The following is a 19,769-nucleotide window of genomic DNA, read 5'->3' as shown; positions in this document are numbered from 1 at the left end:
TAACTCAGACACAGTTTATTTGGGAAATGAAGCATGTCATTGAATAACACAGTGTTATGTCCTATCAGGATCCTATAACAGTTCAGATATAAAACTAACAGTGTAAATCTCCCTGCTTAAGGCCACCCTTGCAGTAGCCTACTGGTCATGATGTGGGATGTATATATATATATATATATATATATATATATATAAAATCCTGTGGTGATTCAGGCAATAGTGAGAATAGCTCTCTCTCTCTTCTTCCTCTTCCTCCTCTTCTCTTTAAGGAGACCGGTGGCATCCGCGAAAAACATGACCTCCTCTTTGCTCTCGACCTCCCTCTGGAGGAACTGGAGACCAGCACTGTTGAATCCCAGAACATCCTGGAGCAGAAGAAGAGATACAGTTTTATATGACTTGAGGATCATTAGCCTTTAGAGTACATTTTCTATATTTTCTGATTAGTCTCACCCTGATATCTCTGACTTTAGAGATGGTGTTGATTCTCAGCTCGTCTATGACGGTCAGCAGCATCTGGTTACTAGAGATCTGGCCAAAGTGGATTCTGGAGACAAGGACAAGCAGTGAAGACTGACCCTGACACACTACTTTAGGCTCATCTACTCACGCTCATACTTCAGGTACCTTAGAGACACCAGACACGCACTTGTGTGAGGTTGTTTGCATATGTGAGAAACACACAAACTGAGTAACAAACACTTATGATTGGTGCGAGGTTGTTTGTTAGCATAACCGTAGTCTCAAGGGGTCATCCTTCTAAATCTCGTCGTGTTGACTGGACTATTGTAAGTCTGGAGAACTTTAGCGATTGAAAGGAAGCACTGGCTGTTAACGCTCACATTTTATTGGCTCGGAGTAGAAATTACGTTTCCCTTCAGGAGAGGCATTTCCTTGTTTTCCTACCATGTGTCAGACAAAGTTTTATTAGCCTATGCAGTGTCATTTGTTTTATCTTATGGTAGCTACCTTGTTGCAAGCCAGAAAATTATTCAGAAACAGCACATCTTTTTGGAACTTCACCCATTCAAAATAGTTGATTGGTTTGATAAGTGGCAACGTGTCACTAGTTTGAATCTAAACTCCACCTCTTCCTGAGGAGAACTTCTCCAGGTTTTCACACTACTTGAGAAGCCTGGCGTCAGAGGCTAGCATACCTGAGCAGGAAGAAGAGACAACGGCACACTAGCTCCACCTCCAGGCCGTCCTGGACATAGCAGTTGAAGAGTGACAGCAGGTCTGGAATGTAGGGGAACGGCAGGACCAGCAAAGACACCTCCAGCTCACTGGACCGGACCTTCTTTATTACGTCCAAGACGTAGCGAGACGGCTGCAAGAGAGGCAGGAGGATGTGGTTACTAAGTTAACATGATAGATTAGTAAGGAACATAACTAGTACCCTGGGCAATGCATGTATTATGATCATTTCAGAAGGAATTAAAAACTTACAGAAACGTTTCCAAAGGCCACAAGGATAGGATTGGCCTTAGGTGGAGGCAACTGTTTTCCGGCTGACTGGCAGGCTTTCTGATGCTCCTCCATTTTCCTGCTCTCTGTTCTGTACAGCTCCAGAGCCTCCATGACACGCTCAGCCTGAAGAGACACACACACCAGCCATTACAAACTACACACACACATACCTATCCGAACGTGCACACACACACAACCTCTCCATCTCTGCAGTCTAGTTACTTGACATGGAGACTCACAGCTTTGACTGTCTCTATGGTTTTCTTCGCCGCTGGTGCTGCCTCCGCATCTTTGATCTCTCCTGGAACCTGTGAGACACACGAGACATCAGCGAGACTGAACGACACTGAGAAAACAAACATTTTCATTTCCACTGGTTTGAAATAAAGTCAGCACTTACCACAGGCTCATCCCCTTTGGCCATGCCCTCCTCAAACTCAGCCTCTCTCTCCTAAAGAAAAACATTTGAGATGGTGAAAAAGTTCCAAGATAAAACCTGATTGGTGTCCACTATCTCCCTTCCCTTTTACCCACAGACAGAGCATGTTTCTGGGGCACCCCTACCCACCATCTCCCTCTCTTCCTCCAGGATGATGGGTTCTCTGGTCCTCTCCCAGAGCCTCAGGGACTTGTCGTGGGACGAGGACACAATGTGGTCCCCGTTAGGACTGATGGCCAGACACCAAACCTCCCGATGGTGACCCTGAGGATAGCACGTCACACACATGGGTCAGCGGTTAAAAGGTCAACACTAGGGGTGGGGTCAAATCCATTTTCGATTTAGTCAATTAAGGCAGGGAAACGTAATTCCTCCAATGGGAAAGAAAGAGCATTTAGGTAATTGGTTATGTCACTTATCAATATTCCCCAAAATGTTATCATGAATTCTAGGCCTCGTCTCCATATGTGAAATGTAGCTAACAGCATGGGAGTGAATGTCACCTCTAAGGTCTGGATGTGCTCAAACTTGTCTGCGTCCCACTGTTTGATCTTCTTGTCCTTCCCCGCTGTGAAGAACAGATGGGTTTTGGGGACAAACTGAAGGAACATGACGCTGAGAAAAGAGAGAGAAAAAAACAGATGAGAAATGGAACAAAAACAGCGACATGAAAGAGCAGATGGGGTGATGTCATCGGTCAGAGGCAGCTAACAAGGACAGTGTTTCTGAAACTGGAGATTAAATTAAATATTTTACTGGAAATGGGGAGAGTGGAGCCAACATCTATTAAATTATATCATTCAAGACCGTTGGTCAAGCTTCCACACAGCCATTTACACTGACCATATGGCTGACAGCTTAGGATGATGTGTTCTTGCAGTATATTCTATATTCATATTAATATATATAAACTCAGCAAAAAAAGAAAACGTCCCTTTTTCAGGACCCTGTCTTTCAAAGATAATTTGTAAAAATCCAAATAACTTCACAGATCTTCATTGTAAAGGGTTTAAACACTGTTTCCTGTTCAATGAACCATAAACAATTAATGAACATGCACCTATGGAACGGTCGTTAAGACACTAACAGCTTACAGACGGTAGGCAATTACGGTCACAGTTATGAAAATTTAGGACACGAAAGAGGCCTTTCTACTGACAGAAAAACACCAGAAGAAAGATGCCCAGGGTCCCTGCTCATCTGCGTGAATGTGCCTTTAGCATGCTGGAAGGAGGCATGAGGACTGCAGATGTGGCCAGGGAAATATACTGCAATGTCCGTACTGTGAGACGCCTAAGACAGCACTACAGGGAGACAGGACGGACAGCTGATCGCCCTCGCAGTGGCAGACCACGTGTAACACCTGCACAGGATCGGTACATCTGAGCATCACACCTGCGGGACAGGTACAGGATTGCAACAACAACTGCCCGAGTAACACCAGAAACGCACAATCCCTCCATCAGTGCTCAGACTGTCCCCAATAGGCTGAGAGAGGCTGGACTGAGGGCTTGTAGGCCTGTTGTAAGGCAGGTCCTCACTAGATATCATCGGCAACAACATCGCAGATGGGCACAAACCCACCATCGCTGGACCAGACAGGACTGGCAAAAAGTGCTCTTCACTGACGAGTCGCAGTTTTGTCTCACCAGGGGTGATGGTCGGATTCGGGTTTATCGTCGAAGGAATGAGCGTTACACCGAGGCATGTACTCTGGAGCGGGATCGATTTGGAGGTGGAGGGTCCGTCATGGTCTGGGTGGTGTGTCACAGCATCATCGGACTGAGCTTGTTGTCATTGCAGGCAATCTCAACGCTGTGCGTTACAGGGAAGACATCCTCCTCCCTCATGTGGTACCCTTCCTGCAGGCTCATCCTGGCATGACCCTCCAGCCATACTGCACGTTCTGTGCGTGATTTCCTGCAAGACAGGAATGTCAGTGTTCTGCCATGGCTAGCGAAGAGCCCGGATCTCAATCCCATTGAGCACGTCTGGGACCTTTTGGATCGGAGGGTGAGGGCTAGGGCCATTGCCCCACAGAAATATCCTGGAACTTACAGGTGCCTTGGTGGAAGAGTGGGGTAACATCTCACAGCAAGAACTGGCAAATCTGGTGCAGTCCATGAGGAGATGCACTGCAGTACTTAATGCAGCTGGTGGCCACACCAGATACTGACTGTTACTTTTGATTTTGACCACCCCTTTGTTCAAGTACACATTATTCCATTTCTGTTAGTCACATGTCTGTGGAACTTGTTCAGTTTATGTCTCAGTTGTTGAATTTTGTTATGTTCATACAAATATATTGACAATAAACGCAGTTGACAGTGAGAGGACATTTCTTTTTCCCCTGGGTTTATTACATACACATATACAGTTGAAGTCAGAAGTTTACATACACTTAGGTTGGAGTCATTAAAACTCATTTTTCAACCACTCCACAAATTTCTTGTTAACAAACTATAGTTTTGGCAAGTCGGTTAGGACATCTACTGTGTGCATGACACAAGTCATTTTTACAACAATTGTTTACAGACAGATTATTTCACTCTATCACAATTCCAGTGGGTCGGAAGTTTACATACACGAAGTTGACTGTGCCTTTAAACAGCTTGGAAAGTTCCAGAAAATGATGTAATGGCTTTAGAAGCTTCTGATAGGCTAATTGACATAATTTGAGACAATTGGAGGTGAACCTGTGGATGTATTTCAAGGCCTACCTTCAAACTCAGTGCCTCTCTGCTTGACATCATGGGAAAACCAAAAGAAATCAGCCTCAGAAAAGACCTCAGAAAAAACATTGTAGACCTTCACAAGTCTGGTTCATCCTTGGGAGCAATTTCCAAATGCCTGAAAGTACCATGTTCATATGTACAGACAATAGTAAGCAAGTATAAACACCATGGGACCATGCAGCTGTCATACCGCTCAGGAAGGAGACGCGTTCTGTCTCCTAGAGATGAACGTACTTTGGTGCGAAAAGTGCAAATCAATCCCAGAACAACAGCAAAGGGCCTTGTGAAGATGTTGGAGGAAACAGGTACAAAGTATCTATATCCACAGTAAAACGAGTCCTATATTGACATACCCTGAAAAGTCACTCAGCAAGGAAGAAGCCACTGCTCAAAAACCGCCATAAAAAAGCCAGACTACGGTTTGCAACTGCACATGGGGACAAAGATTGTACTTTTTGTTCTGTCCTCTGGTCTGATGAAACAAAAATATAACTGTTTGGCCATAATGACCATCGTTATGTTTGGAGGAAAAAGGGGGAGACTTGCAAGCAGAAGAACACCATCCGGTGAAGCACGGGGGTGGCAGCATCATGTTGTGGGGGTGCTTTGCTGCAGGTGCACTTCACAAAATATATGGCATCATGAGGATGGAAAATTATGTGGATATATTGAAGCAACATCTCAAGACATCAGTCAGGAAGTTAAAGCTTGGTTGCAAATGGGTCTTCCAAATGGACAATGACCCCAAGCATACTTCCAAAGTTGTGGCAAAATTGCTTAAGGACAACAAAGTCAAGGTATTGGAGTGGCCATCACAAAGCCCAGACCTCAATCCTATAGAAAATGTGTGGGCAGAACTGAAAAAGCGTGTGCGAGCAAGGAGGTCTACAAACCTGACTCAGTTACACCAGCTCTGTCAGGAGCAATGGGCCTAAATTCACCCAACTTAATGTGGGAAGCTTGTGGAAGGCTACCCGAAACGTTTGACCCAAGTTCAACAATTGAAAGGCAATGCTACCAAATACTAATTGAGTGTATGTAAACTTCTGACCCACTGGGAATGTGATGAAAAAAATAAAAGCTGAAATAAATCATTCTCGCTACTATTATTCTGACATTTCACATTCTTAAAATAAAGTGTTGATCCTAACTGACCTAAGACAGGGAATTTATACTTTACTTCTGTGTTTTGGGTCGGTGTACTGCTGCATCACCCAACTTCTGTTGAGCTTCAATTGGCGGACAGATCGCCTTACATTCTCCAGCAAAATGTCTTGATAAACATGGGAATTCACTTTTCCATCAATGATCGCAAGCTGTTCATGCCCTGAGACAGCAAAGCAGCCCCAAACCATGATGCTCCCTTCACCATATTTTACAGTTGGGATGAGGTTTTGATGTTGGTGTGCTGAGCCTTTTTTTCTCCACACAGTGTTGTGTGTTCCTTCCAAACAACTCAACTGTAGATTCATCCGTCCACAGAATATTTTGCCAGTAGCGCTATGGAACATCTAGGTGCTCTTTTGCGAACTTCCGACATGCAGCAATGTTGTTTTGGACAGCAGTGGCTTCTTCAGTGGTGTCATCCCATGAACACCATTCTTGTTTAGTGTTTTACGTATCGTAGACTCGTCAAAGAGATGTTAGCATGTTCCAGAGATTTCTGTATGTCTTTAGCTGACACTCTAGGATTCTTCTTTACCTCATTGAGCATTCTGCGCTGTGCTCTTGCAGTCATCTTTGCAGGACAGCCACTCCTAGGGAGAGTAGCAACAGTGCTGAACTTTCTCAATTTGTCTTACCGTGGACTGATGAACATCATGGCTTTTAGAGATACTTTTGTACCCTTTCCAGCTTTATGCAAGTCAACAATTCTTAATCTTAGGTCTTCTGAGAACTCTTTTGTTCAAGACATGGTTCACATCACGCAATGCTTCAGATTTTGTGAGTGTTTTTTATATTGCAGGGCAGCTCTAACCAACATCTCAAATCTCATCTCATTGATTGGACTCCAGGTTAGCTGAGTTCTGACTCCAATTAGCTTTTTGGTCATTAGCCTATGGGTTCAAATACTTTTCTCAACCTACACTGTGAATGTTTAAATTATGTATTCAATATAGACAAGAAAAATACAATAATTGCTGTGGTATTTGTTGAAGCACACTGTGTTTGTCTATTGTTGTGACTTAAGAGGAAGATCAGATCACATTTTTTGACACATTTATGTAGAAATCCAGGTAATTCCAAAGGGTTCACATACTTTTTCTTGCAACTGTGTGTGTATATATAATATATGTTGTATTTTTTCTGTACCTGTCATCATGGGCAAACATAGATCTGTGACAGTCCCCAAAGTCCAGACCCCAGATCTTGACGTTTCTGTCTGCAGAGCCAGTTGCTATCAAAGCACTGTCCTGAGAGAAGGACAAGTAACATTCAGAGTCAAGACAGATTGAAAACATACACGCAGCAACTTTAACCAACACACACTCAAGTATGCACATTCCATTTTCATCTACTGTCACTCATTACATTCGTTTTTCGTTTAGTTTGGGGTTGCTAGGATGAGTACCGGTACTCACATGAGAGATGTCCAGGCAGAGCACAGGCAGCTTGTGTCCATACAGAGACAAGAAGAACTTGAGTGTGTCTGTGTAGAAGACCTTGACGGTGCAGTCCAACAGGGAGACAGCCAACAGTCTCTGGTCAGGAGAATATTTCACACACAACACATCCTCATCCAGCTGCAGTGTACGCATGTGTTTCACCGTCAGCCTCCTGCAACACACACACACAAACAATTAGAGCAGAGTAAACAGAAACTCCAGTCAAGTGCTCACTTGATAAAAGCTCACTTGAATAACAGCGTGCAGCCTGACTGGGCATAAAACTAGTTGCCTCTAGTATGAAACAGTATTCTAAGTGTTATTGACACTATGTGAAACAGAAGGAATAAAGCATGGCTTACTTCTGTGCAGCGTCTTCGTCCTTAATCAGCTCAAACTCCCAGAACTTCACAGTCTTGTCAGCCCCGCCAGTCACTATCCCCCTCTGAGGAAATCACATAATTACAGTCAAATAAACAGTCAGAGCAAATGGGAATGTTTTTTTATTTTTTTATTTATAATATTTTATGGGCTTTTGTCTACAGATAATGGGCCTATGGAGTTGTACACTACATGTATTGTGGATGATGTTGAACATGGACAGAGAGAGGCAGATACAGACAGTACCTGATCAGGAGACAGACAGAGGGACCACAAAGCTCCGTTATGGGCGTCGACAGTCTCCAGGAGGGTACCTGATGCCAGGTCAAAGATCTGAATCTTACCACTCTGATAGAGAGAAGATTAGCCTGGGTTACACACAATAGCTTAATACTGGATAATACACATCTACAGTAGTTTGGTGTACGTTAGTGTGTGTATGCGTGTTACCTTGGTTCCTAGGATGATCTGCCTGTCTCCAGGGACAAACAGGGAGCAGAGGGCGTAGTCACACGCCATGGTGCGAATCACCTGCAGGGTAGACCTGTGACGGGGTAGAGACTTCCCGTTAGACACCCAATCAGAATGTAGAAAACTGCTCATAATACAGTATGTGTCTAGGTGTCATAACATGTGTCTCCTTTAAAAGATGTTGGAAAGCCAGCTTAGTGAACTAGATTTAACTTGTACAGTGAAACCACATGGTCAGGTCAGTCCTGTGTGACCTGACTTTCCCACCTGTTCCAGACTTTGACGGTGTCCCCGGAGGCGGAGAGGACAGCGATGTTGTCTGAGCTGAAGGCCAGCGTGCGGGCATCGGTGCGGTGGCCTCCCAGGGTGAGCCGGGAGGTCTTAGTGCCCGTGGGATTCTTGTCAGACGTCTTGAGGCTGTAGGTCTCCACTGTGTTGTTCTGGAGCAGCATGGCTACCTTCAACTCCCCACCCGCACACATCAGGCAGTCCACCCATCTGGGATATACATGACACTAAATGTTGGTTGGTTGATTGATTGAGTGTGTGAGAGAGTGCACGTGTGTGTGTTGCTGTGTACCTGATATTGGCGGAGGCCTTGATGTTGGTTAGTCTCACAATCTCATTTGCCAGTTTCCTCTCCACCACAGGCTCTGGGGCATCCTCTGCATGCTGCGCATCCCTACACCAGGGGGCAGCAGCACCTCATCTTTACATTTCACCAATTTCATCAACATAACTGTATTTATAAACATTGGAAGTATTTAGTTTGATTGGAATTAGATTACACATTTTATTATTTCAAATAATCTCTGAAGGCTTTGCAGTATCTGTCTGGCCCAACTTGGGCTATCTGCAGACTGGTCCCTGCCGTGGCTGAGGTAACAGTGTGATCTCTACTGTGTGCAACATACCTGGCCTTCTTCTTGGCTTTCTTCAGCTTCTTGGCCATCACCCTCTCCACCTCGTCCTCCGGCAGCACACTGAACACCTCCAGCACTGTGTCTGAGCCCTAAGAGAGAAGGATGTGGAAAAGGAGGAAAGATCAGAGGGAAGAATACACATTACATTAGTGATCTGAGAAATGTATGACAATAAATCAATATGACTGGAGGGTAAGTAAGACTGTACCAACATTAAAAGGTCAATACTTACATGGCACGCCAGGACCTTGGCATTGGCATCGGTAGTCATGGAGACTACCCTGTCCCTGGCCTCTCTCAGCAAAGAGCCAGCTTTCTTACAACTCAAGATCCTCTGTGTGTGAGAGAAAGAGAGACAGACAGAGGGCGAGGGAAAGAGGGCAAGAGGGAAAAGTATGAAACACACAGGTTTCAGATACATATGCTATTAGACAGCAACGATAACTAACAAACTTCCGTACTTGACAGTGTTCCGTACACGTGACCAAAAAATATATATACTTACAACTGTAATATGAATACCATTGTAAGGCACAATTTCTCCTCTTACCAGCCAAATCAATGACGAGACCTTCCAGACCCGACGGAGCTCTATTGCATTCGTCAATCATACAGAGACGGGCATATGATTGACGAAGGCAATGGAGCTCCGTCGGGTCTTTTTAAAAATGGCGGGTGGGGAAGTGAAGGCTACTGAGTAATAGTGAAAGGGGAGATATATCGTATGGGGAAACTGCTTTTTTCACCCGATTTGTCCAACTGATCACCTCTAAAATTGTAATAAAACACTATAAAGAGTTTATATAATGAGTCATCACATACCTATTTGAAGGTTTATGTCGAATTTGAATCGGGTTTTTAGGGCGACGCTAAAGTTATCTTCAGAAGTAAACAGCGGCTGTCACCGGCTTTTGAGTCATGATGGCTTGCAGTGATGACGCAAACAATGAATGCATTCAGTTGTACAATTGACTAGGTATCCATTCCCCTTTCCCTTACACTTTCTTGTTTTTAATCTGCGAGAGAAGTGCTACCCCTGGTGGAAAGGCTGTACGGCACACGTGTTGCATAATGCGTTGTACAATACGTCAAGATACGTCACAATGTATCGTACAGCGTCAGAGGGGTCCGATTTTTTCAACTTTTCTCAAAAACTATTGGTCTATTACCATGTCAATCAACGCTTGAATAGAAACGTAGTTTACACCCCGAATTTTGATGCCAACAGTCGCTCAGTCCCATTAGTTTTCATCGCAGCCTCGTTTGAATGCAGCGGTACACAAAATCTGTACGGAACAGTGTTAGCTACCGTTACATATGCCATTCATTACTAGCTACTATACTTCTTCAGAGTTATTTTATAGATGAACTGATTCACTTGTGCTGCAGGTAACCAATTATGGTGTTTTGCCCTGTAGAGGATCATGGTCTGTCCTACCTCCTCAGGGGTCTCGTCCACAGCTTCCTCCTCATCATCATCATCAAGTAGGCTTTTTCCTTTCTTCTCCTTCGGTTCACCAGCCTCTCTGCCCTGAAAGACGAACAAACCGAGAGAGAGAGAGAGAGAGAGAGAGGACTCAACTAGCATTTTATTCAGATAAGATATTTTAGACTTTTTCATTATTGTCTAAAATATGTAGTTATGTGTGTAGAAGGCTCATTGTAGCTCCCCTGTGATTACCTCCTGTAGGTAGTTGATGTCCCAGGCCCGGAGCTCACTGTCGGCTGAGCCTGTAATCAATCTACTCTCTTGGTTCAGCAGTGCCATGCCCCAAACCTGACAAACACACAACCAAGGTGATCCAATCAAATCAAATGTATTTATATAGCCCTTCGTACATCAGCTGATATCTCAAAGTGCTGTACAGAAACCCAGCCTAAAACCCCAAACAGCAAGCAATGCAGTTGGAAAGGCACGGTGGCTAGGAAAAACTCCCTAGAATGGCCAAAACCTAGGAAGAAACCTAGAGCGAAACCAGGCTATGAGGGGTGGCCAGTCCTCTTCTGGCTGTGCCGGGTGGAGATTATAACAGAACATGGCCAAGATGTTCAAATGTTCATAAATGACCAGCATGGTCAAATAATAATAATCACAGTAGTTGTCGAGGGTGCAGCAAGTCAGCACCTAAGGAGTAAATGTCAGTTGGCTTTTCATAGCCGATCATTAAGAGTACCTCTACCGCTCCTGCGGTCTCTCTCTAATCAGATAAGTGTCTCTCAAAAATGACTAACTAATCAGACAAGAGATCCAATCAACTCTTAGTACACCATCCAATGTCAACAACACGTGACAATCAAATGTTAAGATAGGAGCACTCACCTCACTGCGATGTCCCAGCATGGTCTTAAAGCAGTGCTGGGTGTCCAGGTCCCACCACTTTACAAAGCTGTCCTTGGAGCTGGAGAAAACAACAAAGACCATTCAGACATCGGGGGGTGTAACTTTCCCTAGCTGGTATCCAACCTGCGCTCCTCGTCTTTCAACGCTAGAACACAAAAGGCGTCCGAATGCTTCCCAAAACAATTCATGCATATATTCTGACATTTTGTGAAGTTGTTAGTTTTGGTCTTCGGCAAGTGTTTTTTCAGCTGTTCGTGCAAACAACATTTTTTCTCGAGGCAAGACAAAGTCGGTAGCCGAAGGCTACGCACCTTCGTTGGTGATTGGTCAACAGTAGGGATTCTTCAATAAAGTATTCACATGCACATTTTTTCAATTGAGAAATACTGCACCAAACATCTTAGTTAGATGTAAAATTACACAACAAAGATATCCTCTACAAAAACATCAATTAATGACTTTTTTTTTTTTGAGGAAGTGTATACTGGCTACGGCGTCTAAAAAATAAATTCGAGCAGCGGTCTTTTAAAGATCATGAACAGTCAAAATCATTTTTTTCATTAAATTTGAAGATATTTGAAGGAAACCTAACCAAAGTATGAAACATGACTTCCTTCTACATTGATGAAGTTTGATCATAAAGTTACTGGTCCCCTCCCCCCATGTCAAACACTTGGATTCATTATTAAGGGGACAAGGTGACATCACCTTAACTCTCATATTAATACACCAATGGTAACATGATATTCAACCAGCATGGAAAAAGGGGGGGGGTCATTCACAACTCTGAAGCAGTTGTCAAGTCAACACATCCATCAGCGCTACTGTGAACCGCATCCATCAGCGCTACTGTGAACCGCATTACAAGAGATGGGAGATAAATATAAATGGGAGATATATATAAAAAAAAGTGATATCATTGATGCAATTTCAATGTTGTTTGAGTTGCTTTATGTATCACCAAATTAGCTTGAGATGATTTTACTGCAACACCGCATCCAAGTTCCTCGACATAGGCGTTTCAAAGAGCTGTCAGTCAAGTCGAGCTCATGAATATAAGATCCCTGCCCAATCAGCCTGTCTTTTCAAACTTCCTGGTAGTTAGCCATGGGAGAAAAAGTAATTTTCAGACTGACTGTTCAGCACCTTTAAGGGAGTATGCCGACGCCGTAATAGTACCAAGGGCTAAGACAGAAAGTCAGAGCCCTACATATGAGTGATGTACTACCTGGTGACCAGGAGATTCTTGTCTTTGAGGAACAGGGCCTGTGTGACAGCGTCTTTGTGTCCTTTCAGTCGGTACAGACCACACTCGTTGATCACATCCCACACAATCACATCCGTGTCCTGAAAGGAAAAGAGATAATAATAGGCATATTACTAACCATATTTTGAATGCAAACGCCTTAGCTTAACCATGACGTCAGGACAGTGGACATCCCTGGGGACCTTGCCATCTCTATGGCAGCATAGTTCTGTTCTTACCCTGGATCCGGTCACCAGCCGAGAACCGAGAGTATCGTAGCGGATCACAGTGACTGCGGACTTGTGCCCGTTGAAGGACACGTTGCTCTCGCCGTTCAATAGGCTGAAGATGCGCACAGCCCCGTCCTCGTAACCCACGGCAACATGGACGCCATCGGGGGAGGGGCAGAGGTACGTCACCTCGTGCTTGTTCCCCTTGAGAATAAGAACCTGGGACAGAGGATAGGACAGTTTCAAAGGAAGACATCTAACCTAATATGTCATCTCTCACTATGAGGAAATACTGGTGATATATACAGTTACAACTTGGTATCACTGGCCAAGTCATCTTATTTGAGTTATTGACAGCCATGGGTTAAGACATTTCAGACCCAATTATAAGAGCACTGTCAGCAATGATGACCCTGATATCGGCTATGACAGCAGCAGTAGCCTACTGACAAATCCACTGAGTCAACCCTACATGAATAGATCATCCCAAGTCTCTCACCTTCTCAGCTTTACGCACGTCCCATATGAAGACATGCTCGCAGGCAGCCACAGCCACAAAGCGTCCTCTCTCCCCTCCTCGCATGGTGACAAAGGCGATGTTGGCCTTCTGACTCCCAATTACTCCGAACACGGCGCTGGCAGCATAGCGCAGGTACTGCTTGGTCAACCCCATGGTCACAAGATCAGGGCAATATCACAGGCTAGGGAGGATGAGACAGTGATGATGAATATCATATGATGATGGATTGGAGAACAGACAAGGAATGACAACTGGAGCATCAGCTAGCCCTTCTGACTTCAATGCATTACAGAAGGGCAAGTGCATCAGCATTATGTAGGCTAAACGGTGAAACAAGTGTACAATGTGCATTATAGCAAGCCAGGATGCCAATCTGTTTCTGCCCCTTGCTAAAAACTCCTTATGGAATTGTCCTATTTAGCTTGACAAGGAGTAACGTCAGGCAAGAGCACAAAGAGATCTGGGACCAGGCTACATTATAGCTACAAAACAATGTATACAACAGTTACTAGTAGTACTGTAATAGTTAGCTAGCTAAGTCAATTCTGACAACTACATTTGTTAGACTTGGTGAGATCCAGTGACCATGTGAGACCATAGCCAAGGACAGCAAAGGAGTAGCGTTAACGTTAGGCAAGAGCACACACAGATCTGGGACCAGGCTACATTACAGCTACAACATACAAAACAATGTATACAACAGTTACTAGTACTACTGTAATAGCTAGCTAAATCATTTCTGAGAACTGCATTTGTTCGAAGACTTTGTGAGATCCAGTGACCATAGCCAAGTCCCGCTGCAATAGCTGGTTAGCTATGTCGCTAGCTTTGTTAGGCCCACGTGGTGTTCCATAGCATTGTGAAAACCAACTAAATGACACAGTAAAACAAGCAAAACATATTTTGTGACTGATTGATAACCGTTTCGTTTACACATTTATGATGTATACTTTTCCCAATTGTTAATCTTACTTGAATAATGTTGCTAATTCCTAGATTGAGGCATCCAGCCAGTGATGTTTTCTGACTTCTAGGCACACGAGGAAGACCCTACTAATCAAACACAGTTGGTCGAACACAAACACATAGCACACATTGATGTCTCTGAAATTGCAGAAAGGCAGATACGACAATGCGTATATTAAAAAAAAAAAAAAAAAGTGTTACCTGAGTATTGTACTTATGGTTGTGTTCAACTGCAATATATGAAACTAACAATCAATCACATGGACTTTTATATGTATCCATTACTTTAGTCTGTATAATGGGTATTGTGTTGTTGATTTACAGAAAATATCTCCTCAGCCATATATTTGACCATATCTAAATGCCTAAATTTACCGACAATATATAAAACTCTCTCGAGGATTTACATACAATTCCAAACGCTCCTCTGAGTGGCGTTGGCCTATGCGTATTACACAAATGTTGTGATTTATCGTGAGTCCCTAGCCATTATTCCGTAAAATTTTGTGTGTGTGTGTCTTGTACGGAGGGATAGGTGTGTTATTTGTCGTGAACAAAGATTTTATTTCATATTGACAAGATAGTCGAGTGACCGCTCTAACAATGGAAATACATGTCCTCAAAGATGGAAGACAGGCGGGAGGAGGCGAGATCAGGTGGGACCATTCTAGCAAGACAGTACAGTATGAAGCAAGATTTGGTTTGGGGTCCTCTCACCTCGCGGTAAAACATTTCAGTGCTCGTGACGGTGGTGAGAAAAGTTTTAAAGTAAATTTCCTACAATTCTACACATTTTGCCATGTGGAATAGAGAAAATGTTGCAGTTTTAAAGTCCAGTGTAATCAAAAACGTGATGTTCCTGTGTTTTATATTTCCACACTATGAGGTTGGAATAAAACGGTGAAATTGTGAATATTACGTTTAGTGTAAGAGCTGTTTGAAATTTCAGACTGTTTTGGTGGGATGGATTATTGGGCTTCCATAGAGTTAATAGCAAGTTTTCTACAATTCTAAACATTTTGCCATGGGGCGGAGAGAAAAAAATTGCAGTTACAGCTAATTTCCTACAACATCTGTAGCCATGAAATGCTTTGAAAGGTTGGTCATGGCTCACATCAACACCATCATCCCAGACACCCTGGGCCCACTCTACATCGCATCCCGCCCCAACAGATCCACAGATGACACAATCTCTATTGCACTCCACACTGCCCTTTCCCACCTGGACAAGAGGAACACCTATGTGAGAATGCTGTTCATTGACTACAGCTCAGTGTTCAACACCATAGTGTCCTCCAAGCTCACCACTAAGCTAAGGACCCTGGGACTGAACCCCTCCCTCTGCAACTAGATCCTGGACTTCCTGACGGGCCGCCCCCCAGGTGGTGAGGGTAGGCAACAACACATCTGCCACATTGACTCTTAACACGGGGCCCCCTCAGGGGTGCATGCTTAGTCCCCTCCTGAACTCCCTGTTCACCCACCACTGCGTGGCAGCTCACGATTCCAACACCATCATTAAGTTTGCCGACGACACCGGTGGTCGGCCTGATCACCGACAACGATGAGACAGCCTATAGGGAGGAGGTCAGAGATCTGGCAGTGTGGTGCCAGGATAACAACCTCTCCCTCAACGTCAGCAAGACAAAGGAGCTGAATGTGGACTACAGGAAACAGAGGGGCGAGCACGCCCCCATTCACATCGACGGGGCTCTAGTTCACATCGACGGGTCGAGAGCTTCAAGTTCCTCAGTGTCCACATCACTAAGGATCTACAGTATCATGGTCCACACACATCAATAAATTAGTGAAGAGGACACAACAACGCTTCTTCCCCTTCAGGAGGCTGAAAATATTTGTCATGGGCCCTCAAATCACACTGTTGTGAAGGAAGTTGTCAAGGAAGTTAGTTTGTGTTCATACAGGACCTCCCGACCCCATCTACCGTCAACCAATCATGTCAATGCAGAGCTATACGGAGCCCTGCGCATTGTTATAAAATGCGGTATGGACCTCAATTTGGCCTCTGCATTCCCCCGGCGGCTCCGCAATTGCGTCACACCCACCATTCCATATTTTCAAATCAAGCATAAATTGGCCTCTGTGTGCCTACTGAGACTACGCAATTGCTTCACACCCTCCACACGGAGCCTCCAAACACATTTCGGATCAAGCATAAATTGGCTTTTAGTCTCGCAATGATGCACCTCTGGGTTTAGAAACTCTGAGATTCTAGCCAGTGAGAGGGCAGATATACAATGCCTTCAGAAAGTATTCACACCACTTGAATTTTACAAATTAATTAAAAACTAAAAGATGAAATGTCTTGAGTCAATAAGTATTCAACCCCTTTGTTATGGCAAGCCTAAATAAGTTCAGGAATAAAAATGTGCTAAAAAATCACATAAGTTGCATGGACTCAAACTAGTGTTTAACATGATTTTTGAATGACTACATAATGTCTATACCACAACACATACAATTATCTGTAAGGTCCCTCAGTCAAGCAGTGCATTTCACGTACAGATTCAATCACAAAGACCGGGGAGGTTTTCTTTTTTCCAATGCCTCGCAGTGACTACAAAGATACAGGCATCCTTCCTAACTTAGTTGCCGGAGAGGAGGGAGACCGCTCAGGGATTTCACCATGAGGCCAATGGTTACATAGTTGAACGTGATAGGATTCATTAAATCTACTTGAAAATCTACGGCAATACCTGATAATGGTTGTCTAGCAATGATCAACAATCAATTTGATAGAGCTTGAAGAATTTTTAAATAATAATTGGGAAAGGTTGTAGAATCCAGGTGTGGAAAGCCCTGAGACACTTACCCAGAAAGACTCACATTTGTAATTGCTGCCAAAGGTGCTTCTACGAAGTATTGACTCAGGGGTGTGAATACCTATATATATATGAGATATTATTTTATTTCATTTTCAACAAATTTGGACAAATTTCTAAAAACATGTTTTCACTTTGTCATTATAGGGTATTGTGTATTAATACAAAAATATATGTATAGTATTGAAAAAAAATATTTATTCAATTTTGAATTCAGGCTGTAACACAACAAAATGTGGAAAAAGTAAAGTTGAGAAAATGCCACATGCATCCATGTTTATCAATGTATTCGTGACAACCTAACATTACGAAACTTCCATTCAATCAATTAAGCCTCATGTAGCAAATAAGCAATACATTTTTTTAAACCAAATTCGACATTCTCTCATTGACCTCCATAGAAAAATTCCTCACTTCGCAATCTTCTTCTGTGGGTTTTATGGCGGACTACAACCCAAAAATGTGTAAACCAAAACAAGGTAAAAAGAAAATCCATACGTAATAGGGAAATTAACTTAATCCACCCAAATAAAAATAGTACATTGACAAAACTAAACAAAACTCCCACTACTTCCTTCTTTCAAATCTCCATATCTCTCTTCTCGGGCTCTAGGGCCTGAGAGGGTGGTACGGCTTGTGACAATATTCCATGTAACTGCTTCGCCAAGATATCTTTCAGCCCCAGGAACCGCTCCGCCTCATCCACAATGATTTCTATCTTCCTGGACCTTCTCTCCACCTTGGCAGTTCCATTCATCACCATAGCTATAAAGGCCACAAAGTCCACCTTCTTAACCTTTAAAATGTCAGGATCCTGCTGGTGAAAGGCAACCCCTGCAGCCTGCAGTGAAGATCTATCTACCACCATGGACTCTTCAGGTTAACCATTCAAACCCTCAACCCTTTTAACAGCTGTTGCATATGAAATGCTCTGGACATACCTGACTTTGGCCACCTCATTTTCTTTCACCCTTCAAATCAAATCAAATCAAATTTTATTGGTAACATACACATGGTTAGCAGATGTTAATGCGAGTGTAGCGAAATGCTTGTGCTTCTAATTCCGACCATGCAGTAATATCTAACAAGTAATCTAACAATTTCACAACAACAAAGGAATGAATAAAAATATGTACATATAAATATATGGATGAGCGATGGCCGAACAGCATAGGCAGTAGATGGTATAGACTACAGTATATACATATGAGATGAGTAATGTAGGGTATGTAAACATTATATAAAGTGGCATTGTTTAAAGTGACACATTTATTACATCCAATTTTTAATTATTAAAGTGGCTAGAGATTTGAGTCAGTATGTTGGCAGCAGCCACTCAATGTTAGTGATGGCTGTTTTAACAATCTGATGGCCTTGAGATAGAAGCTGTTTTTCAGTCACTCGGTCCCAGCTTTGATGCATCTGTACTGACCTCGCCTTCTGGATGATAGCGGGGTGAACAGGCAGTGGCTCGGGTGGTTGTTGTCCTTGATGATCTTTTTGGCCTTCCTGTGACATCGGTGGTGTAGGTGTCATGGAGGACAGGTAGTTTGGATTCGAATCAGGGTGTCTGTATTGACCCCTCTAGCACTGAGATGCAGTGCTTTAGACCGCTGCGCCACTCGGGCTCAAAAAACAAAAGCACAGATGGACTCTTCACTTTTTCTTCATTCACCACACGATTCATCCGAAGTGCATCAATCACTACTTCGCGGTCTTGTTTTAGTGGACAGATTTTGGGCAGAGTGAACCCTCTCGCTTCGCGTCTTCCTCTCTGTCGCGAATCAGCTGATCAGGAACTCACCAAACTGTAGTAAACGTGACAGTACGATGGGAATTGGCTTTATCAAATCGAGTTTTGCCATGTTTGTGATGTTAAGAAAATCACGAACACACCCTGTATTCTTCGCGTTTTGTAATTCTGTCCTGCTCGAAGTCGACAACTAATAGATTCGTGGACAAAGGAAAACGGGTAGGTGTAACATTTTCTCCTGTAGCTTCCTGATATATAGACACATCTTTAAATTCCTTTCCCTTTTCGGGCATGCTACTATTTTCTGCCGTGCTAGCAGATAATTTGCGAATCAAAGGTAAAAGAAAGCAAACGCTACACTGGGTATGTGATGGTCAACTGAGGTCGAGCTCCGTGGTTGGTGATTATGACATATTTCGTTTTTTCATAATTAGATGTTTTCCAATATTTAACCATTAAAATGGTAATACCTTAATATGAGTAGTCGCACAAGCAAAAACACTGGGAAATGTGGGAGGAATAGTATTGTTCGTCAAGTGTAGTTGACCATACTGAAGTCAACAAAAATATAGACTAACTAGTTATATGTTTATCTTCATTCTGCATTTCAATACGTCCTTATGGTGCTTTTGAATTCCCTGTCTGTTTAGGTTCACTTCACAGTAATGTCCTCCCCTCGTGTCATACGCTCCAAAACGGAACCGTTCCTAGAAAGCGGCCAATCTAACGTTAGACAGAGGCCCTCAGTCATAGGTGTTGACATGGTAACGTTATGTAGTTAGCTGATAGTCTCGACAACACAGTCTTACATAGCTGCAGGGTCTGGAAAAAACGGAGCCAAACCT

General features: G+C 43.4%; 2 protein-coding genes across 2 annotated transcripts in view; one reads left to right on the top strand and one right to left on the bottom strand.

Moving 5' to 3' along the window:
- wdr3 (WD repeat domain 3) lies at positions 1-14,747 on the bottom strand. The gene is made up of 25 exons (XM_071341185.1): positions 14,530-14,747; positions 14,335-14,412; positions 13,342-13,543; positions 12,852-13,061; positions 12,595-12,713; positions 11,346-11,424; positions 10,707-10,802; positions 10,464-10,556; positions 9,258-9,359; positions 9,017-9,114; positions 8,683-8,784; positions 8,370-8,600; positions 8,082-8,175; positions 7,878-7,979; positions 7,613-7,695; positions 7,227-7,422; positions 6,958-7,058; positions 2,413-2,524; positions 2,039-2,173; positions 1,871-1,921; positions 1,710-1,778; positions 1,450-1,593; positions 1,158-1,330; positions 454-547; positions 1-365 (listed from the first exon to the last, which is right to left on the bottom strand). The coding sequence occupies exons 3-25, from the start codon at positions 13,513-13,515 to the stop codon at positions 210-212; spliced, it is 2,814 nt and encodes a 937-aa protein (XP_071197286.1). The 5' UTR covers positions 13,516-13,543; positions 14,335-14,412; positions 14,530-14,747; the 3' UTR covers positions 1-209.
- Positions 14,748-18,657: 3,910 nt separating this feature from the next.
- The window catches only part of LOC139538768 (ganglioside-induced differentiation-associated protein 2-like), a 47,317-nt gene continuing 46,205 nt past the window's right edge, over positions 18,658-19,769 (top strand). Inside the window, exon 1 of the mRNA XM_071341182.1 lies at positions 18,658-19,143. The gene's annotated coding sequence lies outside the window, so the exon portion shown is untranslated. The remainder of the gene's footprint in view (positions 19,144-19,769) is intronic.

This window comes from Salvelinus alpinus, chromosome 14 (assembly GCF_045679555.1).
Source record: "Salvelinus alpinus chromosome 14, SLU_Salpinus.1, whole genome shotgun sequence".
Lineage (NCBI taxonomy): Eukaryota > Metazoa > Chordata > Actinopteri > Salmoniformes > Salmonidae > Salvelinus > Salvelinus alpinus.
Note: the sequence above shows the minus strand (reverse complement) of the source record. Positions and strands in the feature narration are given on the sequence as shown.